The sequence below is a fragment of the Prosopis cineraria genome, unplaced genomic scaffold (assembly GCF_029017545.1).
Source record: "Prosopis cineraria cultivar Desert tree isolate PC_DT_omini unplaced genomic scaffold, ASM2901754v1 PC2, whole genome shotgun sequence".
NCBI classification, from domain to species: Eukaryota; Viridiplantae; Streptophyta; class Magnoliopsida; order Fabales; family Fabaceae; genus Prosopis; species Prosopis cineraria.
In genome coordinates, this window is record NW_026555333.1 from 16,298,408 (window position 1) to 16,323,568 (window position 25,161).

At 33.3% G+C, this 25,161-nt stretch overlaps 1 protein-coding gene across 2 annotated transcripts; it reads left to right on the plus strand.

Annotated features, from left to right (window-relative positions):
• The first annotated feature begins 4,222 nt into the window (after nt 1–4,222).
• LOC129301174 (PH, RCC1 and FYVE domains-containing protein 1) lies at nt 4,223–12,578 on the plus strand. Of its 2 annotated transcripts, none has more exons than XM_054939751.1 (9): nt 4,223–4,722; nt 5,650–5,736; nt 7,232–7,321; nt 7,441–7,527; nt 7,623–7,817; nt 8,507–10,576; nt 10,723–10,869; nt 11,313–11,680; nt 12,227–12,578. In XM_054939751.1, the coding sequence occupies exons 1-9, from the start codon at nt 4,657–4,659 to the stop codon at nt 12,345–12,347; spliced, it is 3,231 nt and encodes a 1,076-aa protein (XP_054795726.1). In that variant the 5' UTR covers nt 4,223–4,656; the 3' UTR covers nt 12,348–12,578. The 2 variants fall into 2 exon arrangements, with proteins under 2 accessions (XP_054795726.1, XP_054795734.1); XM_054939759.1 differs by having other exon boundaries at nt 4,224–4,722; nt 11,322–11,680.
• Nucleotides 12,579–25,161: the final 12,583 nt, after the last annotated feature.

The following is a 25,161-nucleotide window of genomic DNA, read 5'->3' on the forward strand; positions in this document are numbered from 1 at the left end:
TTTGGCCTTTTATGTTTTTTCTTCATTCTTACCCCTATTTTATTTTTTTATCAATATAGTTTTCAATTATATTTCCATGAAGCTATTATAGAAAAATGTTATAATCTCTTTTAGTTTATTATAAAACAGAGACAGAATTTTTTTTTATCTTGTTTATAAGTATATTTTTTATTTTTATTTATAATTTTTTCCTTAACTAAAAGTTGGAGAAAGAAAATGTTATTAAATTATGTATCTAAGAGGAATAAAGTCTGAAACTTATTAATTTTTAAATAAAATTAATAAAATTATAATTTTTTCTTAATTTAAAATATGTTGGAAGTTATTTTAAAATAGAAGCAATGAATAGTATATTACTTAAGTTCTACTTCCTCTATTGTTATTGTAGAAGAAACTATCACTTTTTACTTATTTTTTTATATAAACTAAAATTAACTATTTCAAGAAATATTTGATTACACATTTCTTAAATCCACTTCTCATAATTTATATTAATCAAAAAATAATTAATATATTTATATTGATTAACATAAAATATTTTAGTCTTTTTTTATCTTCAGACATAATTATTATAATTAATTAATTTTTTTTAAATTGTGTGATATAATTTTTTTATATATAAAAATAAAGGGAGTAGTTTATCATTGAATTCTTACTCAAACAAATTGTGTAATAATATTAAAGGAATCCCTCAAGACACGATAAAAAAAATTTTGAAAAGAACAAGAAAAAAACCCATTAGAGACTCCAATTTTGCAAAATTTATAGCAAATTTTCATAATATTTGCCAAAATTCTGTTTAGGGGTTTAAAATGAAATAAATGTAATTGTCAAAGGAACGGGTTAAGTGGAGGGACAAGTCGTTCGATTCTATCATTTGAGAGTATCATTAAGGAAAAGACAGTCTTATTTGTATTTTTTACAAATTATTATAATAAGATAAAATCAAATGAATTCTAACTATTTCCTTTAAATATTATTCTAAGTTATAATTTAAACAAAAAAAGAGTTAACTAAATTTTTATTACTTTGCCTATATACATTACTATTGAAATAAAAGACGTTAGTCACTCGTAAAATGGTGAAACTAATCTTCAAATTTTATTTAAAAAATATTATATTTAGTCCTTGATTCTATCTCAATAATATGTGCGGAGAAAAAAAATTATATATGGAGAAAAGTTCTGTCGACTTATAAATTGCATGATTTTTTTATATCAAATGTTGAATGTTTTAAAATATCAATATTCACTTCAAAACTCTACATAGAATCATATAATTTATAAAACATAAAAAAGCGGTTCAATCTACCCTCCAACTTGACTTAGGAATCACGTTTTAGTCAATGATCTCTATGCAACAAAGTGTTTTTTTTTTTTAACCAGTCTATGCAACAAAGTGTTTGATTTCAAAAAAAAAAAAAGGCTAAATTTGAAATTTCACTATGCAACAAAGTGTTTTTTTTTTTTAACCAGTCTATGCAACAAAGTGTTTGATTTAAAAAAAAAAAAAAGGCTAAATTTGAAATTTCAATAAATCCTTGTAAAAAAATTTAGAAATTTAATTTTTTTTTTTTTACAAAAAGAGATGAACTGTCAATGGGACCTACACAGAGGACAAAGTGTCAGGGTTAATGTAACTTTAGTAAACATTAACTTTTGGAAGCAAATGTAATTTTTCTGTTCACCATCGGACTTTGCCAACAAATGTAAATTACTAACTACCCAATTTGTTACCATTTACCAACCAATTCAGTTCTTGTTTTTTTTTTTTCCACCCATAGGCAAGTTGGGTTAGATTTCGGGGACTAATTAGGGCACGACATGTTTCCAAATTCAAATAGTGTTTGTATATGTATTTGCAAATCGTTCATAACCAAAATTCTCATGTTACTAGTGAGATTTGAATTCATTATTTTATGAGTTATGTGTCAAATTTTTTTAAGATTGTTTAACAGATAGACTTATAAATTTCTTACTAATAAGATTTTTTCGTTAATAATGAGATTAGAAACCTAAGATATACGTTAAATCCTTTTCAACTTAATAACTTTTATTTGCAATAAATTGAATTATTTAATTTCAATTCATACTACCCAATCATGTCTCACCTTTTCTTTTTTTTTATTAAAAAAATAATAATAATTTATTTTATATCTGACCTTTTGATATACGGAATGGAAGATTTGATGTTACTTTACTTTCTTGTTCACTTACTTTCTGATTGTGGAGCATTGAGCATCCTAAGTTCATTTCATCTTTGCAACCCCCAACGTCATTATTTTTTGTTTTTTCTCTTTAAATATATTTGTGACATGATTTGATAGAGTTCTTGTCAATTCACTTTTCTCAAAAGCGAAAAAAAAAAAATACATCTAAAATTTTATCTTAACTATTTTAAATTTAAAAAGATCTTCGAATTATAAAAGAAATAAACAAGAATTAAGTTATAAGTTTATGAAAATTATTGTCAAATTTAAACATTAAGTTTCTGAGCAACATTGCAATCTCTTTCTATATAAAAAACAAACTTGTAGTTTGTAATGTCTTTTTTGCCAAAAAATGATATCATTATTAATTTTAAAAAATTCAATAAATTTTAGATCCTTAAAAATAATTATATTTTTTTAAGATCCTTTAATATAATTTATCTAACATTAGTCTTATAAATGAAGTATCGGTCCTTTACTTTTCATTTCGACATAATAAAAAAATTTAAGAGATTTATTTTTTTTAAAAAAAATATTGCTGTCCTTATTTCAAAAATTGAAAAAAAATATTGCTGTCCTTATTTTCAAAAATTGACAAACATGGCATACTCTTTCCGTCTTTCATTTCAGTTCAGCACTCTGCACTTCTAGCTGCGAAAAGGAGAATTGAAAACAGCAATTGTCTAGGGCAGATCTAGGAGTTCCATTTTTTTTTTTAAAAAAATTCATTATAATTTTTTTTTTCAAGAAATTTATTCTATAACTTTGCAAATAATTGGTCCCGTAAGTCATATCCAATTAAATGACATTAAATTTGCTTCTTTAGTCTGAACTTTGAATTATTAATAACCTTTAAACGGCAAAAATGAAATCAAATCATTGAACAAAGAATATAATCAGTGAAATTAGTTGATTCTATCAATTTACATTTAATTTTTTTCCTTCAACATCTTCAGTAAACTAACCTAAATTATGGTATTGTTTGGCTAGTGATAGATGCTTAAGCTTAAAAAATTATGTTGAAAATTGAGCTAGAGAATTCTTAAACTTGATTAGATAATACCATGCACTCTTCATGTTTAGTATTATAAGACATTTCAAACTAATTCACAACTATAATAAATTAGTCAATGACATTTAAAATTATATATTTTTTTATGTTTACCCTTATTTAATTGGGTAACTCAATTAAAAAACCTTATTAATTATATCATTAACTAAAGTTATTTTTAGAAACCTTATTAAGTAAACGTTGAAAAACTGAAATACATTATATTTTTAAACATAATACTTTAGAAAAATATATTAACTCCCTCTGTCCTAATTTATAAGGTATTTTTAGATAAAATTATATATATCAATAGGTTTATTAAATATACTTTATAATCTTATTTTTTTTAAATAAAAATATAAATTTTTAAAAATATCTTTCACTTAATATTTTATTTATGAAAGAATATTAAAAAAAGATATATGTGAAAGATAATATTAAAGAAATATTATTAATAAAAGTTTATTTTTATTAAAATATATATATTTTTAGACGGCGAATATTTTTAAAAATATCTTATAATTTAGAATAAAGGTAATATAATACCAAACAAATGGAATATAATCAATATATAATATAGCTGTAACTCACAAATTTTTTAAAACTCCATTAGAATCATTATATTACAGTGTTATTACAAGCACACAAGGTTTAATTAGTTATTAAATTGATTAATACACTAGTTCAAAAGTTAATGATCAAATTATATTAAATCAAAATTAAATTGATTATAAATAAAACATTTCATTGAACTATAGTCACTAGTTTAATAATTTACTTGTTTAATTGAGTCTATCGACTATATTTTCAATACCAAGCAAGAGCATCAAAACAAATGGGAGAAAAAAAAATCTTTTATTCAAAAAAAAATTGAGAGGGGAAGGAAAGGGCAATATGAGCATGTGGTGGTTTATAGTATTAGGGCCATTTCTTTTTATAGTGACGAAAAGAGAAAGCAGAGAGAAGAGCATGTGATGTGGTGCACACGTGCATATGGACTTTGGTTGGTTCTGAATTTTCTCATAAACACGCTCTCTGTGAATTGCACGGCTTACGAAGTGAGAAGAGAACACAGACCCACACGGTGAAGGAAGAAAAGAAAGCAAGCAAACAACGACAGGTTCGCCAGCAGCAAGCAGCATTTCATTACTCGTCCAACCCCTAAAAGGAACGGACCCCAACTTCTTCTCTCTCATTCTGCCAAGTGCCAATCATGTTTAATAATGCTGTGTTTCAGTGTTTGCTTAGAGAGGGATGGGCATGAGTGAATGAAACTTGAAGAAGCCATCGATCTTCTGAGTTCTTCTGTTGGGAAACCCAAGGAAGGATTCTCACTGTTTTCTTTCGTTTTGTCGCTCTGCCATTAATTCCCTCTCTCTTTCCATGAAACTATAAGATGACAATGCGAGAAGACTCGTTCACAATATCAACAACAGTCCCATTTGACAGAGTAGTTGAACAGGTCACTCACATTTCTGGAACTTTGCTTCTCACTTGACACGATTTCAAATTTCGCAGTGTTCAGTTTCAATTCTTTCTTTCTGTGATTTTCAGCTGTTTGACAAAAGGATTGTGGGGTGTTTTTTTCTCTGCAATATGCCTAAACTACAAATGGGGGTCCCAATTTTGTAATGTAATCGCTGGGTTTCCATTCAAAATTCAAAATTCGTCTCTTCTCGGCTCTTTATGTTCCCGTTCAATTTTTTTTGCCGTTTTAACTGAGTTTCTCATTCTCTAGCTAATAACTATTTCATTTACAGTATTGTTTCATTTTCTTTTAAACACACATCGTTGAAATGATTTCATCATTTACTAACTTTCAGAACATGCATGGGATCGATCGGCGCCTTTTGTTTCTGTTTTGTTTTCCGGGAAAATATGTTTACTATTTTTGAATCACATATATAATTGATTTTATGTCAGTGATTAGTGATAAAGTCATTTTCTTTTCCTTACGTAAGAGCCATGAGAAAATCTTTAATCGTTCGTTATTCTGATTAATGTAATTTTCTCTGACTTATATTCTGTGAGAATTAGAGAATCTCAAAACATACATCGATGTATTGGCGATCTCAATTCTATTCAGTATTTCAGTCTAATTTTCTCCCTATTACATGCAGTCATACAGATACAGATACATACACATATCCGTACATGCTTATTGGTATGTCTGAGTCTGCGAATCTGTTTGTGTGACTGTCCATTCTATTATGGAAGCCAGAATTTTAGTATTTTTATGTAATGGAATCCAAGATCGTCAAAGTGACTAATATTTGGACTTTAGTTTTGTATTTCCCTGCCGGAATCTTTTCTACTGTTAATTTACCTTCGGAAGAAAATTGGTGTCCTTTTCCACTACTGAAAATTTGGCATGTAAAACTCTTTTCAGGCAATTGTATCTATAAAGAAAGGTGCACACTTACTGAAGTGTGGACGCAGAGGAAAGCCGAAGCTCTGCCCTTTCAGACTTTCTCAGGTGAGGAAATATGTGAGATGAGAGTTATTTAAAATTTCATTTTGCTCATTCCCTACCGGTGAGGTTTTTTTTTTTTTTAAAAAACACTAGCTCAGTACAAATGAACTGTTCTTTCATCAAAAAGTACCTTATCTGAGGATATATCTAAGTAAATGAGTTGGCTTGTTCATGTTATATTTGTTCTCTAGATCAGCCATATGAATGCTACTTTTGGAATTAGAAGCTAAAGCACCACATGATTGTCTGAAGCTGCTCTATGATATTTTTTCCTAAATGTTTCTCCCACAAAATCTTGCCACTAACTACATATTCTGTCATTGTATTTTTGTATGGTGTCTCTTCATTTGAATACTCATTCTATGTAAAATTTTACTACATTCATATGCTGATCTCAAAAGTGAAAACTTTTTCAACTGAGGTTGACATGTATAATACTACTTTTTTTTTTTTTCAATATTCCCTTTTCAGTCAGTTGCAATTGTGCATGATGCGGACTCCAGAATATGTGTTGTACAAGATAGCTCATTTAAAACGAAGAATTCAGTTGACACTGTCTGTTTCTTACATCCTCTTTTTTCTCCCTTCATAGAAAACAACAAATGCTTCAACTAGGATAGAGGTTTTTTTTTAGAACTCTGTGGACCTTTCATCATCCTTAAAAGGAAAAAGGAACAGGGAAAGAAGGCTTATTTCATCGTATAGGTCAATTTGTTCTTTCATAGAAATGGAATGCAGATAAGAATGTTCTCTTCTTTTCAAGCATGACAAAAGTTGGTAGTACAATAAATCATGAGTTATAGTAATAGCTTCCATAACATGAGTAATTTTAAGCCATTTCGCCATCTAAATTATCTTTTATATTGTATTATGTATTAAAATTTGGCCTTGCAAAGTAATCAGGGTAGTTTACTATCTTCTTAATGGAAGACATGAAAATATATTGCAAAATTGCAACATGCAAGATGGCTTATCTTAATTAACAAACAATTGTGCTATGTGCTTGACATGGAAAATGTGGTACTAAGAAATTGATAAATAACATGCTAATTTCAAAGATTTGTAGCAGGAACTTCTAAAGGTTGATTGCCTAGCAAGGTCTCAGCACTTCTCCTGCATTTGTGCCTAAACAGTGGACATGAGAAATGACCCAAATGTTGTTTCCATATGATTTGTAAACAAGGTTAGGTGGAGTGTAGGTAGCGTTCTGGATTTAAATCTTCCTTTTGTAACCAAAAAAAAAAAAATAATGAAAGAAGAGTGTTCAAATTTGGGGTGGAAGGTAATTAAGAAAATTAATGAGAAATTATATTTTTTCTCTGATTTTTGAGCTTGTTTGCTGTCAAATGTTACTTCGATGGTGCTTGACTGTATTGCCCTTGACAGTAAATGTTGCACAAGCACAAATATATACCTGTACATAATTCTATTTATTTCTGTTATTTCTTCTGTCTATTATGCTAAGGTTATTATAAAATGTCCTTTCCCCTAATTTCAGGATGAGAAAATTTTGATTTGGTACTCTGGACAGCAGGAAAAACACTTGCGGTTGAGTTCAGTCACAAAAGTTGTTCAAGGAGAGGGAAATGTATGAAACAAACATTAATACCTTCTCACTCATTGCACTGTCCACACAAGTCTAAAGCCTTGGAAGGTAAATAAAAAGAACGTACTTTTTTTTGTCTAATCAATTACTCTCCGCTTCAGATAAAGTCCCAAAAGCTAAATCAAAATGGGAAGGAGTGCCATTCATTTTCCCTAATTTATGCTAATGGTGAACGCTCACTTGATCTGGTAAGGTGCTTTTGCTTTGTACAGACACATTCATGCATTTTTAAAAAAATTCTAATTCTTGTTTCTTTCCTCTTCAAATTTATCTCTTCAACTAGATTTGCAAGGACAAAACACAGGCTACTTCTTGGTTTATGGGCTTGAAAGCTATAATTTCTCAGTCCCAATACCCAAGACCTTTTAGTAGTTTAAGAAGCTGCAAAGGTATACAGAGTTGTGTTAGTAGTCCAGCTGGAATCTTACGAAGAAAGAAAAACCTTGGTCTTCTAGAGGATACTGCTGAGTTCACAAAGGTTTCATAAATCTGCTCCATTACTTTTTCCCTAAAGTTCAAACTTCTTTCCTTTCATATCCTTTGGAAAAAGGTCAATTTTGTAAGTAACATCTTAGAAGTGTTTTTTTTTTTAATTAAAAAACATCATTGCCTTGATTTTGTTGCTTGCGTGCGTGCGTGCAGGCTCAGGTTTTTAAATGAGTCTGCTCTTTTATGCTTTAGTCAAGGTATTAAATGAAAAATCAAATTGACCTTTTCCTTGATATTATCATTATTACTCTTCAAATGATTGAATGTGGGTTCAGACCACAAGTTAAAGATATTAATGCTATATGCTAGTTATACTTGATGATAATAAAGGTTTTTCATTGTGTACGAATCTTTCTTTGTTTTTTTTTTCCTGCTGTATCATTCTTGGAATATTAAATGCATATGATTTTCTTATGGAAGAGACCAGAGAAATTTTGTCTTTCTAGAGTCTCTATTGTGTCTGAGTAGTAGGAATGCATACTGTACCAATCATATAAATATGTCAATGATGCATACCATGGAACAGGTAAGTTTCATGTATTTTTATCTCCTTTTCTTACTTTCATCATACGCTATCTTTTGAAATAAAAATGGCAGCAATAAATTAGGTCTTAGAAATGTGGTATGACTATGCAGTTTCCACCTTAATTTTGACTGCCAATTGTTGTCCTTTGGAAGGTACACAGCGTATGTGCAAGTCCTACTTTGTCACTTTCAGAGAGGTGCTTTTCTGATGGCTTATCATATACCTGTGATAGCTTTTATTCATCAGAGTCCTTCCCGTCTGATGCTCAGAGGGCAGTTGACAATTCAGTTCCAAATTCTCCATATATCAATCCAGATATTCTTAGCAAGAGTAGATCAACATGTGCTGACACAGAATATCAGAAGGATTTGCCCTATAGGTATCTTGTCCCTGCTACCTCTCCACGTGTAGCAAATAGAAATATATTGAAAGATGTCTTGATCTGGGGTGGGGGGATTGTCGGAATTGCTGGGAGTGGGAATGATCAGCTTGTCGAACAACAGGGAGCACATGTGCTATTGCCAAAGTTACTAGAATCTACCATGATGTTAGATGTAGAAAACATAGCATTAGGAGAAAAACATGCTGCACTTGTTACAAAACAAGGTGAAGTGTTAAGCTGGGGTGAGGGGAAAGGAGGAAGGCTGGGGCTCAAAATTGATATAGATATAACCTCACCCAAAATCGTTGATTCTCTTAATGGGGTCCATGTGAAAGATGTTTCCTGCGGGCAGTATCATACGTGTGCTTTAACAGATTCTGGAGAAGTATATGCATGGGGGAATGATGGTTGGGTTGCAGATCAGTTTGGTAAAGGGGAATTCAAAACTCAATGGATACCACAAAAACTCTCTGGTCCTTTAGATGGTATTATTATATCACATGTCACTTGTGGGGAATGGCATACAGCAATTGTCTCATCTTGTGGACGCCTATTTACATATGGGGATGGGACATTTGGAGCTCTTGGGCATGGGAACTCTAAGAGCATTTCCCAACCAAAAGAAGTTGAATCTCTCAAGGGTCTATGGGTGAGGTTTGTTGCTTGTGGATCATGGCACACAGCAGCAATTGTTGAAGTCATGGTTGACCGCTTTAGGTATAACACTGGTAAGCTGTTCACTTGGGGTGATGGAGAGAAAGGGATGCTTGGGCATGCTGACAATGGAAGAAAGCTCTTGCCAACCTGTGTTTCTCAACTTTTGGATTATGATTTTGTTCAAGTATCTTGTGGAAGAATGTTGACTGTAGCACTTACTAATATGGGTAAAGTTTTCACAATGGGAAGTGCAATGCATGGACAGCTAGGAAATCCACGTGCCAAGGATAAATCAGTGACAATTGTTGAAGGACTGCTTAAACAGGAGTTTGTTAAAGAGATATCATCAGGTTCACATCATGTTGCTGTCTTGACATCTTCCAGGAGTGTCTATACATGGGGAAAGGGTGCAAATGGACAGTTAGGGCTAGGTGACACTGAAGATAGATATTCACCATCTTTTGTTGTGGCTCTAGGAGACAGGCAGGTTGAGAGTATCACTTGTGGACCAAGCAGCACAGCTGCTATCTGTTTACACAAACCAATTTCTATTAGTGACCAGTCAGTTTGTAGTGGTTGTAAATTACCTTTTGGATTTACAAGGAAGAAGCATAACTGCTATAATTGTGGTCTCCTTTATTGTCATCCATGTAGTAGCAAAAGGATTACCAACGCAGCTCTAGCACCAAACAAGAGCAAAGCTTTTCGGGTTTGTGACCAATGCTTCAATAAACAGCTTGGAAGTACACCTTCTGTTGTGGCATCAAGTTCCAAAAACTACAGCACTCAGAAGCTTCTGAAGAATCAGAACAAGTTTCCTGATTTTACAGAAGATAGAGGAGAGACAACTGTGACACAGGGTCCACTGTTGTCTCTCAGTCAATCATGCTACAAAAGAAGCGTGCCAGGTGGAAGAAAGGACTGGAAAATCCAACAAGAAAGCCAGCATAATTTAGAAAATATTTCTTGTGTGTTTGGTGGAGTGCCAAAATGGGGGCAAGTTCCATGCCCTGCCCTGTTTAAAAATTGTACAGAAAATTCTGTTTCATCATTTAGAAATAAACTAGGTTCTCTTACTTCGGTGAATTTAGAGTCTACTTTATCCAACAACTTGTATGGAGAGAAAGATACTACAATCTCTGGTAACACATTGATCGAAGAAGTTCAGAGGCTGAGAGCTGAGGTAAGTGACTCCAAATTGTTTATTTTGGTATGTTTGCCAGTTCATCAAATTCCTTCCTTGTTATGCTTCATCTGTTACAGCTTTCTATCTGCGTATTTAAAAGCTGAGTTCATCCCCAAATGGTGCTAATTCACATCTTTTATTAGGCTAGAATCCTTGAAGAGCAATGTGAGATTGGAAACCGTAAGTTACAAGAATGTCATAAAAAAATTGAGGAGACTTGGCTCTTGGCGAAGGAGGAGGCTGCAAAGTGCAAGGCAGCGAAAGAGGTCATAAAAGCATTGGTACTAAGGGTAAGTTATTTCTCTACAGCGTTTTTATAGGTCTTGTTACTTTCATTATTATAGGTTCCTGATTATAATATCTGGAAATGGTAAAAAAATACATGATGGTTGAACCATATATTCATATTACTTAAGGTTCTAGCTTCATCACCAGGTCTTCATTTTCCAAAGTTATAATTTAGTTCAAATTGATCTTTTCAAAAAATACAAAGTAGGGAAATAAAATTATCAATCAACCTACTCGTATGGATATGTTGATGTTTTCATAGAAGTTCCTCCATTTGAACCTCTGTAGATAAAGTGATAAACAATTACTTTAACACAACATGGCCATTTATGATCAAGTGAGACCATTAAGATTTTCTTTTCTGCAGCAAACAATGTAATTTAGTTAGTTTGTCTTTGTGGTGTGACCTTGTTGTCCTTGTAATATGTAATTTATATAAATATAGCTTTTGCAGCTGCAAACGGTATCAGATAAAACCGTTCCTGGACAAGAAGGAAAGCTTGGGATACAGGAATATCTCTCGAATTTAACACCCATTCGTACAGATATCAATTCTCCGAAGGATCGTAATGTGGATAGTCTATCGAATTCCCCTATAGTATTCTCTGGCTCGTTAAAATCCAAACTTGCAAGAAGTATGATCCTTAAAAGTGATAGATCAAAGGAGGATTCTCAGTTAACTAAAGCAGAATCTCATGAAGATAGCTCTGAGGGATTGAAAGTTGAATGGGTAGAACAGTATGAGCCTGGTGTCTACATCACTTTAATTACCTTGCCATGCGGGCAGAAGGGCCTGAAGAGAGTGAGATTCAGGTAATTCTATTCTTGGTTATTTCATTCTAACAGGCACGTTAAGTGTAAGAAATTTAGTGGCATTTTGATACACACACATACGCAAACTGACACAAACACCCGTTAAAGTTGGAGGCAGATATTGATGATCTGTGCCTAAACTTCAGCAACAGCATATGAGGCTGTGGATTACAAAAACAAGTTTCAAAATGCTTACTTGACTGTTTACTATTGCTTTGGTCTACTTGGGTTTATCTAAGAACCTCAGAAATTGTCACCAAATGTCCACTTTTCTGGCTGCTTGTAATTTTGAACTTTTTATACTCCTGTGATTAAGGTTCTGCATGATTTTCGTGTCTTTCTCTTCGATCCTTCCTCATTGATCAGTTGATAGACCAACTGAGTTAATGAATAAACTTGTTAGCATGAGACAGATGAGTTACTATTAAAAGTGTTCTTGACATGCTTACACATATCTTTTTGATGAACTTATCATCAATATCTTTCTGGCTCCCTACCTAACACATCATGATCTGAAACTCCATTATTGGCATCTGTGCCATGCAGCCGAAAACAATTTTCTGAGAAGGAAGCCGAGCGATGGTGGGAGAAGAATCAAGCCCCAGTCTACCAGAAGTATGGGATTGAAGGATATATAAAGACAAGTCAAAACTGGGAGAAGGGCTAATATTCGCTTGGCTTGGCTTCCATCTCCAGCAGTAATTTGCCTCTTCAGCTTGAGTCTGGTAATTTCTGATGAAGCTCTAGCTGAGAGAGGCTTACTTCAAGAAGGACACAGTTTTCTTGTATCCAAGTATCCTGTAAGAGTATATTCTTGGGCATTATCCCATTCTATGTACAGTCATCAAGAACATTGTCTTTCTCTCATCTACAGTATAAAGCTTGTTCCCTTGAGTTAGTTTTCGTCTGAAATGGCAGCACACACACACACCACAGGCAATCCATTTAGAGTGATTCGCTTAAATTTGACCATCACTTTCTTGATGATTCTAAATTTATTCTTGTCATTTGCATCATTAGTAGTTCTGTTATGAAGCTTTATTTAAAACGAACTGAAAAGTCATACAAGGGAGAGTGCTAAAATAATTTAAGGTAATCCAAAAGTGATTGAAGTTATGTACTTGAAAGTTTTCTTTTGCATTTGTCAGTTAGGTGTGTATACAAGGGGCGTAATGCACGAAACAGGAGAGAAGACACTTGTGTTCTATATTTAATAAATGATAGAGTAAAATGATGTCGTACAATTTATATAACCAACTCCACCTAATGAGATAAGGCTTTTTATATTTGTTATTGTGTTCTGTATCTAGATAAAGAAATATGGAAATGGCTTATCTAAATTTTAATATTTTTAAAATTTTTGAATTTGCGTGTTTTATATAAAGAATGAAGTGTTATTGTTGGTGTTTAAAAAGTAAATAAGAAAATTACTCTCTAATGACTTCTAAAACTTCAGAGATTTGATTTAGAGAAATATTAATTTATAAATATTCCTCTTTAATTTAGAAATCAAGCTATTTTAGTGATAACTAAATAAAAGAAAAGAATCTTAAAGGAGGAAGAAAGAAGAAATTGCCTTCCTCATCTACCAAATATGCCAAATGGAACGATCTAAATTCTAGGATCATCAGATCATGTCATGACCAATCATAGTCAACAACTTATTATTATAGTTTTTCTATCCAAACAGACGATATCATCCTCCAATTCTATAATGACATTTGTCATGTTTCTTAACCTTAGCATTTCTATTAATGTGTGAATATAAGAGAACATCTCTCTAAAACAGAGGGACTTCTTAAACCACCATCTTTAAATTGATCATAAGCTGCGTTTTAAACTTGAAAGCTACTTTGTCTAACTTAAACATGTTTTTGACATTTTCTGTTCCAACAAAGGAAGTAAGATTGATTCTTCTGTTCCTGCAAAGTTAAATAAATTGTTCGTGCAAGTCAGGAGGCCTTTTTTTAAACCTAAGGTTGATTATTGAAACCAACAAAAAGAGAGAAGAGAAGAGAGAGAGAGAGAGAGAACGTTGCACTGATCTCGAAAGATTTTTGCTAAATTGCTCCACAATTTGTTTTAAGATACCCATAACTCAGTCTAAACAGTTTCTAAGTCAAAAATTGCACTAAAAGCCAATGGCAGACCCAAGACTTTGTGTCGTGGGAGCAAGAGTGAAACGGGTGAAGAAAGATAAAATTTACATGACTTAAAATGGTTTTTTTTTTTTTTTTTGAGGAAGAAAATGAGGAAATTGCGATCAACTAAAATTTCTATTAGCAAGGAAACTGCTCTCAGAAAAGCTCTCAAAGTCTTGATGAACTCTAAGCCTGGTCTTAACACCAACTTCATCTTCTCTGCCTCTTCATCTCAAGATGCTATCATGGATCCACCTGCATCCAAAGGAGAAGTTGATCTGATCAACTGGAATGCCTCCAAGGTGGATGACGAAATGATAGACAAAGGACCCGTATTCAAACAGAATGAGGTTCATCCTATGGACATACAATCTAAGACTATCCATGACAAAGTAGGCAACCCAAGCAAAGATAATCTGATTCAAGATATTAAAGCATTTAAAGCTCCCATTTCTTTCAAAGATTCCTTAATAGGCTATAATAGGTGTTATGGGATTAATGAGGGGAGTGACACTAAATACATCACTGACACATTAGCTAAGGAATTGGAACAAAAGTGGACTCCCTTAGAGTATACTAAGAAATTGATGGACCACTACCCTAGCACCTAGATTTCAGATGAGGAAAGGAAGAAAATATGCAAACCCTGGATGGATGCTCTGGTCATTAAAACATTGGGTATTCAGTTTAATCCTAAATCTCTCAAGCTCATATTAGCAAAGATATGGCAAATTAAAGATTTTGAACTCATCAATTTGGTTATTGGCTATTACATAATTAGAACCAAGGATTGTAATCTCCTTGAGGTTAAACTACAAATTACTTTAAAACATAGTTATCTGAGGTTTTAAAAGAAGAATTTCTCGAAATTAATTCAAAGGAATCCCAATTTGCCATTTTCAAAACCCATGCATAAATTTAAAGACTTAAAATTAGAGTTTTAAAAACAAAGCGGAAGTTTGAAAATCAATTAGGACTCAAATAAAATGAGTTTTAGAACTTAAATCATTTTTGTGCAGAGAGTGACACGTGCGCCGTGGTTTACGTCTCATGTGCCACAGCGTGTCTTCTCTGTGCCATGTGCCACGGCACATTGCACGAAATTTGACAGATCAGTGTTATCATTTGATAGCATAGGGAGCGAACTTTCGATGAGTCTCAAATCTCCGTCCGATGTCTGATTGAGGTGATTTCGGCATTTACACAGAGCTTTCTTCTAACTCTAGCTAATGGCACCAGTTTCACACTTAAATTCATTTTTTATCAAAAGTTAGATACTAAAACCCATTTTGACACATTTTCACAAAATTTTCCAAATGGGGTGCCCAACTCAACCACAAGTGCCAATAGCCTACACCAACCCTCCAACTACTCAATGGATTCTTGCGGATTTGTGCAACACACCACATGCAGTCAAATACACTTATTTCACAAATTCATTACTCAACCTTAATTTTCACAAAACATAGAGGGGGAGGAAAAGTTGCACAAAATCAACCATTTCATTCATATTTCTCAAAAATACATATGTTCATACTTGCACATGTATTTTAACCCTATCATCGGGTTCACAATAAAAACTCACTAACCCAAGACACAGAATACACTAGTTAATTACAAAATCATGTAAGTAGCACACTAAACATGACAATTAATTCTAGTTGGCAATTATATTAACAAATACGCATGAAAACAATTAAAGAGAGGCATAAAGAGGATTTACTCCATAAATCCTAAACCTCACTATGTTTTTCCCGACTTGGATCCAATGAGCTAGTCCTTGAAAATATTGAGAATTGAGGGGTGATTACAACCGCTCAGTAATCACGTTTCACTTAACCCTTATAGTTACATATTAATTGTAAAATAGATATAAATAGGCACATAAAAACATATTCCACATAGCATTAGGCCACGATTCACAAAACTAACAACCATGTGACTGAGTTTATCACAAAACACTATATCATGTTATTTTTAAAAACATAACTCAGGGTCACAAAAATAACAATCATGTGCCCTTCATACGTGCCAGACCACAAAACTAACAACCATGTGGTCGGATTTATATGCAAGATCAAATGCCAACCTTATATCCTCCTATTACCTCTGACATGAAATCGGTGGCTATCACATGACTACGTCCTTCACGGACTAACCCAGCCTTCCATTGTGAGGAGCTACCAGGCCAGGGTTAATTCACTCACTTATGTAATCTGGTTTCCCCCAATACTAATAACCATGAGGTGTCATACCCCTAATCTAATCTCATAAATCGGTAGACACTAGTTAGGTTCAAGTCCCTCATAAAACAAGTAGGACAATCCCGAATCAACCATGGGATAAGAGCTACCTCTCAATTCCAATGATTAGTGCTAAGGCTAGTTCTCAATTTCAATGGTTATTGCCAATACTACGTGAATTTCAACCAATCTACTCCTCTCCCTAGGCGAACTCCCGCCAATGATCATACTATGCATATTTCACACATAATATGCATTTTAACAATCATTTCTCAAACAATGAACTTACATAACACATATACTCATAATTAGCTCACATTTCATCACAATTCTCCACCCATAGTAGTAAATCACAAGTAATTTCATAAAACATCAAGGATGGTAGAATCAAAGTTTTATTTTATCTAAAACCATTTCACAATCATGTATTTGCCAACATGTATCATCAAATTAACGATAAAATACATTTCACAATACAATTAATATACAACTATAAAAATTAAGTTTCCCCTGGTTACCTTAAACCTTTGAGAGGTCAAAGGTTTACCCTTCACTATATCAACTTTTCAAAGCTTTAACAAGCTCGAAAGGTGTCAAGACGAACCTCTCTACAACCCAATTACAAGGATATCATCATCATCTAGCTCTTTAAGTTTTAACAACATAAAACTTCTCATACACTATTTTACCAACTCATAATCACTACCTATTCATACCCAATGTGCTCATTAGATTATATTAATGCTCCTTATCATTAACAACACCTTAAACCATCATTAATGTACATTAACCTCTCTCAACTACCTCATACCATCAATTTTTGGACATTCAATGCTCCCATAGACCAACCACTCCCAAAATCATCAATATGGTGTTCCACTACCTTAAACAACTCTCATTTAACTTACTTTAACCAATGGAATCGAACTCATACTCTTATAGACCGAAAATCCATCTCTCAACTCAAATCCTACCATAGATAATCATAAATGAGGGAGAGAAAGTAAGAAGAAGGCACTATGATCTTACCTTGGATGTTTAGGAGTTTCAATCTATCAACAATGGGACTAAATGTCATTCCCTAGCAGAGCCAAAACAAGCTCTTCGTTTTCCTCCTCTTTCTCTCTTTTGTTTTCACGCAGCTCATGAGCTGATTTATCTATTTTTTAGCCGTGCACCACGGCGTATGGCACAGAGGAGCCTGTTACGTTTAAATTGTGTCTGTGCGTTATGCGGACCAACCATGTGCCACTGCGTGTGACATAGATCACAACTCTTCACTTTTGTCCTCTTTCCTTACCTAGGTGGTCCACCTCAATCCGGACCCCACTTCTAGGGCTGAAATCACATCAATTATGCCAAGTTAAGCCCCTGGCCACACCTCATTAACTCACTAACTACCCTAATTAAGTTAACAAATCAGGTTAAAATTTTTTGGATATTACAAGGATCAAGCAGCTTATTAAGACATTCTTAATGGAGGTCCATAGATAATTTTTGACCACAGTATTCTGGTCCAGCATTGGGTACTAAGCTTCAACCTAAACACTAATATTCTTGATAAGATAGCTCTTTGGGTTAGATTAAACAATCTTCTCATCCAATGTATAATAAAGAAATCCTAGGGAGAATAGAAAACTGTATAGGTAAAACTCTTAAAGTTGATATGAACATATTCTCTAAAGCTAATATTCAAAATGAGCTTGGTAAAATGAAAAGGAAAAATTTGTTCAAATTAGTATAGAAATTAATCTCCAAAAGAAACTTGTGCCAAGAATCCTTATCAAAGATAAACTCTACAATGTTGAATATGAAAGTTTAAATCTTATTTGTTTTGGATGTGGTTGTTATGATCACAACAAAAACATTTGCCCACATAGACCTAGGAATAAGGACATACAGAAGGAGAAGAGCAAGAATGATTTGGACATACCAAGCCAAGACAATACTTGAAATCCTTCCAGTCACCCATTAAACTAGCTAAACAAAGAAAAAGAAGTTTGATCTATAAAAGGGTCTTCGAAAGCTCACCAACTGAAAGAAATTTATAGCGAGTGAATGAAATTTTGACAACCAACCTGAGCATGAAACTCAAAGCACCAAATGGGTAATAGACAAATTCATGTTAGTTGAGGATCTAATCACTAAAATAGATCTAGATTTGATGTTCTAACTGACCTAGAGCATAAAGACCACGGCAAGGCGAGCTATCCGACTACCTTCAATGGTCCACCTACGAAACCCTAGCTAAAGTTGTTAGAAAAGTATAGAGAAGGAAGGATTTGGTAGGAAGCAAGAGAAACTAAAATGAAGAGAAGGATGTGGTAGTCGATGCCTCTGGAGAAGACAAGAATGTGCTGAGATTGGTTAAGGGAAAAATAACATCTCATGTTGGGCCAAGTTTCAATTGGGATGGCCCAAAGTCAATCTTATCAGATAAAACTTCAACCGATGGACCCACTAAACACATTCATATCATAGTGAAAGGGAATAAAAGAGATCTGAGAACTTTAAAAAAGACTATTGAAGTAGACAAAAGCAAGCCTATAATTAAACCTTCAGCTAGAGCTTATTTCTCTTCGAATCATCAAGTATGGTTGTAAGGCTTAGTAAATAATAATTCAAATGATAATCTTTTTTCTCCTTCAAATTTGAGTGACAACTTGGAATTAAGGGAACCACTTGATTCTGATATCTCTATCAATATAGTACCAAAAACTCTACTGATCATTGATACTTCCATGGGAATTCAAAACAAGTCCTTATGTGATATAGGTGATGAAGATGATCTCTCTTTCAAGGGTAATGAAGATGAAATCATTGATGATGACTTGTTAAATGAAGATTTTGATAACAATCACATCAATGATGACCTTAAAGATAATGAATTTAGTGAAGATGAAGATAAGTTTTAGTTACACAAAGTCTTATCCATTTTCTAGGTTTATTCACTCCTTTTCTTCTTTTATGGATATTATTTGCTGGAATTTTAGAGGTACCAGTGGTAAAAGCTTCCCTGGTCACGTAAGAGAAATTAATAATACTTATAATCCTCAAATTCTTATTCTAATTAAAACTAAAGCTAGTAGTTCTAAAGCTAATAAGATTCTTAAAAAATTGGGTTTCACTGATTGGATCTGTGTTGAAGCTATCGATTATGTTAGTGATATTTGGATTTTATGGAATAATGATACTATCAATATTAATTATATTTACTCTAACGTTCAAATCCTTCATTGCAGGGTTAAATTTAATTCAAATAATAACTCCTATCTTTATTTGTGTGTTTATGGTGATCCTAACTCGTATAATTATACTATTCTTTAGGACTCCATCACGTCCCTCGCTCAGAATATCTCTGATCCTTGGCTCATTGTAGGTAATTTTAATGCTTACTTATCTTGTGAAGATAAATATAGTGGCAATGGATATAATTGAAGATCCATGAAATAATTTAGAGATTGTATCAATTCTTTCAATCTCCTTGATCTAAACTTTTCAGGTGATTGTTTCACTTGGGGAAAAGGAAATGTTAAAGAAAGACTAGATTGGGCCTTTTATAATATAAAGTGGAGACTTAAATTTAATCAAGCCAATACCTATTATCTCCTTAAATATGGCTCTGACTATAGACCTATTAGAATTCAACTTGACAATAGAGACCGTCTTGGTCAACACTAGAGAGATGTCATGCAGCATGGATGCTTGAAGATACTTTTCATTATATAATCAAGGAATCCTAGCAAAACAACAATTGGAATGAAGGAAAAATTAAATTTGCTAACTCTGCCACCTCATGGAATAAAATTTTATTGGTAGCATACCCTCCAAAGAGAAAAAGATCCTTCATCGACTGGAATGAATTAATCGTCAGAGGAATTAAAATGATAATTATTTTCTTAGAAATCTTGAAAAATCTTTATGGGAATATTTTAACAAGGTTATTTTATAGGAGGAGCTAATTTGGTACCAGAAATCTAAATGCAACTGGTTAAAGTGGGGAGACTGAAATATTAAATACTTTCATGCCACCTCTATCATCAAAAGGAAAAGAAACCAAATCTTATCTCTTAAAGCGGATGATGATACTTGGATTCAAGACCAGCATACTTTGAAAAACATGGCTGCTTCTTATTTTACTAATCTCTTCAAGGAAGATACTCAAGAAAGACCTATACTTATTATGGACAGAGCTTTCACCCCTCTCCACCTCTCAACTCTAATTCATCCATAGGGAGGTGACTGAAGAAGAGATTAAGACTTTTGCCTTTGATATTGGAGCCTTCAAGGCACCAGGCCCTAATGGTATTAACGCCGATTTCGTTCATACCTGTTAGGATGACCTTAAAACCAGCATCTTCGATCTTGTCAAAAAGGTCTTCATCAATCCGGACACCATTTTTAACATAAATGATACTTTCATTATGCTTATTCCTAAAATTGAGAACCCAACCTATATGAAGGACTTTCGACTTATATCTCTTACCATGTCAGCTACAAAATAATCATAAAGATCCTCTCCAACTGATTACATTAGTGTATGAATAATACTATTGGGGATTCTTAGTATAGTTTTATCCAAGGCCGGCAAAGCAGTGACGATATCATTATCACTTAAGAAATTATTCACTTCATGAGAAACAAAACTAGAAATAAAGGTTTTATGGAACTTAAAGTAGGTCTTGAGAAAGCCTTTGACAGACTCTCACAGGACTTTATCGATGATACTCTTCATTCTATCAGGCTAAATAACCATTTCAGGAAATTAATTAGAGCTGCCATATCTACTTCATATATGAGAGTTCTTTGAAATAGTAAACCAAAAAATAAATTCTCTCTTTCTCGCGGCATTAGGCAGGAGACCCTTTATCTCTTTACTTATTTATCCTTTACATTGCATGTCTTAGCCACTGTATTCTCAGTTCCATTGATAAAAATAATTGAAAGCCAACTAGACTTACAACTAATGGGCCTCCAGTTTCTCATTTATTTTTTGCTGATAATTTATTACTTTTTACAAAGGCTTCTATTAACCAAGCAATGATTATCCAATAATGCCTCTCTGACTTTTGTGATGCTTTAGGCCAAAAAGTTAACATTAGGAAATCTAAGCTCTACTGTTTTAGGAATGTCATCATTAATAGAGCTACTTAGATCAATTCTGAATTAGGAATTCCTCTCATAGGAAACTTTGGCAAATATCTTGGCATCCCTTTAATTAATGAAAGGGCATTTAAACTTACCTTTGCCCCTCTACTCGACAAAACTCACTCTCGCCTTACTAATTGGAAAAATCGCTTTCTCAACATCGTTAGCAAAGCTGTCCTTATAAATTCTATTCTCTTAGCCATCCTTAGCTACACCATGCAAACCATGATGCTACTTAATAACGTCTTGGCTAAACTTGAAAGAAGCTCTAGAAATTTTCTTTGGGACTCTTCTGATGGGCACAAAAAACCCCATCTTCTTTCTTAGGATTGTGTTACTATGGAGCAATCTAATGGGGGCCTCAGCATTAAAAATCTTAAGGCTCAAAATATTCCATTCATCATGAAACTTTGGACCTTATCACTTAACCTAACTGCCTATGTGTAATGTCCGCCTTGACATTACCAGGACAACACTCATACAAATCATTGTGATAACTAGGATTAAATAAAATCCCATAAAGATGTTATCACAACTCAAGGATTTAAAGATAATTAGTTTAAAACATTGGGATCATAAGAAAACCCTTTTTAAAATATTATTTTAGCTCAAACCATGGTTAACAATCAATTTAGAACAAATATGAAAGTATAAAAATTAAATCACTTCAAAACAGGCTGAAACAAGCCTTTAAACAAAAATTCTGATCCGTCTGCCATGACACAAGTCGCACCCGTTGCGATGGATGGCACAAAGGGATAAGTCCTTTGAAGGCCCCTTGCGCCGCGGTGCGCACCTACTATCATGACAGCAAATTACTATCATGACAATCCTCTGAACTTTTGAAGCACGCTGTTTCGCCATCTGATGTCTGATTTGAGCGGTTCAAGTGTTCATATGAAGCTCTTTAAGCCCTTTAGCTAATGGAACCATTTCACACTCAAACAATCATCCATTTAAAAAATGAACACCTAAACTCAAAATGATTTGTTTTCACATTAAAATACACACAAAGGTATCCAACTCACAATGCCAATTGCCATTAGCCTCATAGATACTTTGACCACCTCAAATGGACCATACACAACATGAAAATTCAATCATAACACACAATTAAGCATTTATACTCAAAATGACCATTAAAATCCCAATTCACAACAACACAAAAGGGGTGAATAAATTCTAATACACATGTCACTTAGTCATTCTGGCACATAGATCTCTTCAATTTCTTCACTTGTAATGGTAACTTGGCCAAGCACACATATTTAATCCACAACATCAATCTTGAACTAAGATACATACACTTATCACAAATTCATATAAGTAATATTCCAAAATAAAGTCATGTTCCAATGTCAGCAGTATATAGTGGCAATATTCGTTACAAACCCAAAAGAGAAAGTGGAAGAGTTATACTACAGCACTCTTCACTCTTCAATTGCCCCTTCCTTCCCCTTGCCCCTACCGCAACTCTCACCTTATAAATATAACCATGGGGTAAGATAAATATCTCAATAACAGAATAATTTACTACTATTAATTAACATGCACAACCATAAGAGAGTAAAACTATGAAACTTCAAAATATACATTTAGCATATCACTACATACTCTTTTCATCAGTATAAATCTTTTACCATTAGCATGATCATTCTACCATTTGAGCCTCCATATCACCCCGACTAAAACCATAGGCTCTTGGACCAAGTACACATTCACAATAATCCGAGCTCACCTTTAGTGATAGGATCACCCAACTAAAAGGGTCCTATCCCACTTTTGAACTACAGTTTTCCTCTATTACACATGAATCAGGGTGTCATTACTCTAACACTGCATCATAGATACTAAGGAGCGTTACTCTCTAATATGGTATCCCACATAGATACTAAGGAAAAAATCTCCAACACCGTGCCTCACTAAACACTAAGGAGATACATGTCATTTGGACTTCTACTACTCCTTCCTACGGGTGAACTTTTACCCTCTAACATGATCGTGCCCATACTCAATATATATATATATATATATCAGATATATTTCAAATTTCTCAACCCATTCATATATAACTTTCATCATCCTCATCATTTGTAAATAGATTTTTTATGTACAAAATCACATTTCATAATATGCAAGGTTATCAAATCTCAGGTAATAGATTTAACATATTTACTTACATACAGTTAAATAATATAATCGAATAGTACAAATCATTTGTCACACAAAAGGGTTACTGTGATCAACATTAACTCCTCACGTTCTATACACACGATATAGCTCGAGCAATGCTCAATCTATACAATCAAGTAACAATCATTAATTATCACTCCAGATAACTCTAAATTCATTAAGTTCTAAGTGTCTAAAATATTTAAATTCCTTTTTTAACAACATCAACCATTCACAAACACCCTAACCATCCTATTAAACTCCTCACAAATTAAAATCATTAACCAATATCCCACATTATCTCAAAATCTTTAAATTATATCTAGGATTTATTTAAACCCTTACCAAAAATTCTCAATCACCATAAAACTCATAAACTTAGGGTTAGAGGCTTGATTTAACTCCCTAAGACCTTAAATAAACTAATGGGTTTAGTCTAAACCCAAAAAACTGAAATTAAAGCCCTCATTACTCCAAATGTCCATATTTTCACATAAAGAGGGAGAGGGAGAAGAAAGGAAGGCTTATCCAATGCATATGAAGCTTGAAAGACCTTTAAAATCATGTTGAAAGCAAGCTCTAGCAGCCATAAGTCCTTCTTCATTGCTGCTCTCGAGTTCATTTTTTCTCTCTTCTATTTTTTAAGTTTGATTCACAATCTGATAAGTGTAGATTTTATACATGCACCGTGGCGCATTGACACACTCGTCGCAGCTCATGGCATAAAAAAGTCCCATAAAATTTTAAACCCTCTTCCGTGCTATGGCTCAATCAAACATAGCCCTAGCCTTTTTTTAAGACTGTCTAAGGATCTAAAAACTATATTAGTCTCCCACAAACCTCGTTAAATCAATAATTTATTTAAATTGACCAAATTATCCTTAGAAACTCTGATAATTACTAATTAAAAAACTTAGGATGTTACACTATAGGTCAGGATCCTTTGTGATAAATATAAATATCTTAATCCCACTATTCCTATGGTTTATAAACCTAGCTCTTTCTCTTACACTTGGAATAGTATATGTAAAGTTTGGGATAAATTCATGGAACATATAAGTTAGAAAGTTGGTAAGGGAGACCAAATCTCTTTTTAGTATAGTAAGGGGTCTCCTTTTCAGAACCTCTTGTTAAGTATGCTTTTCCCAGTACCAAGCATGTCCTTCATGCAAGAGTTTATGATCTTCATAACCTTAGAGTAGGATGGAATTTTAGCCTCATAAACCGTCATCTCTATCCTGAGGTGCTAAAACATATTGCTCTTGTTCAACCACCTAATTCTCAAGGTAATAAAGATGTTTTAGTTTGGAGACCTTCTACTGATGGGAACTTCTCTGTCAAATCTGCTTACAAGGATATGGTCTCTCATAAGAAACAAACTAATGCCAACATTTAGTCTAGAATTTAGAAGTGGCCCACTTATAAAAAAATTAAGTACTTCCTTTGAAAAGTGGCTTAAGACAAACTCTAAATCAACTCCATTTATATCGAAGGGAGTACTCTCTTCCAACTAACTTGTACTTTTGGATACAACTCCCCTGAGTCTTCTATTCATATTTTGAGAGATTATAAAGAAGCTCACAATATTTGGATTAAACTTGTGAAACCTTCAAAACTAAATACTTTCTTTTCCCTTCCTATATAGGATTGGATAATTTGAAATGCAAAAGTCAAGGCAGGAAGCCTAAACATAAGAAGGATCCTCTGGCAAAATATTTTTGCTCAAATTTGTTAGAACATTCGAAGGCATGTTATAGAAAGATCTACTTAGAGGATA

What these genes read in the sequence shown, in the direction of transcription:
- LOC129301174 (XM_054939751.1), top strand. Translation starts at nt 4,657, where the DNA reads ATGACAATGCGAGAAGACTCGTTCACAATATCAACAACAGTCCCATTT. An exon ending in GCCCTTTCAGACTTTCTCAG is followed by an intron (nt 5,737 to 7,231) that starts GTGAGGAAATAT and finishes CCCTAATTTCAG; the next exon opens with GATGAGAAAATTTTGATTTG. An exon ending in TAAAAGCATTGGTACTAAGG is followed by an intron (nt 10,870 to 11,312) that starts GTAAGTTATTTC and finishes ATATAAATATAG; the next exon opens with CTTTTGCAGCTGCAAACGGT.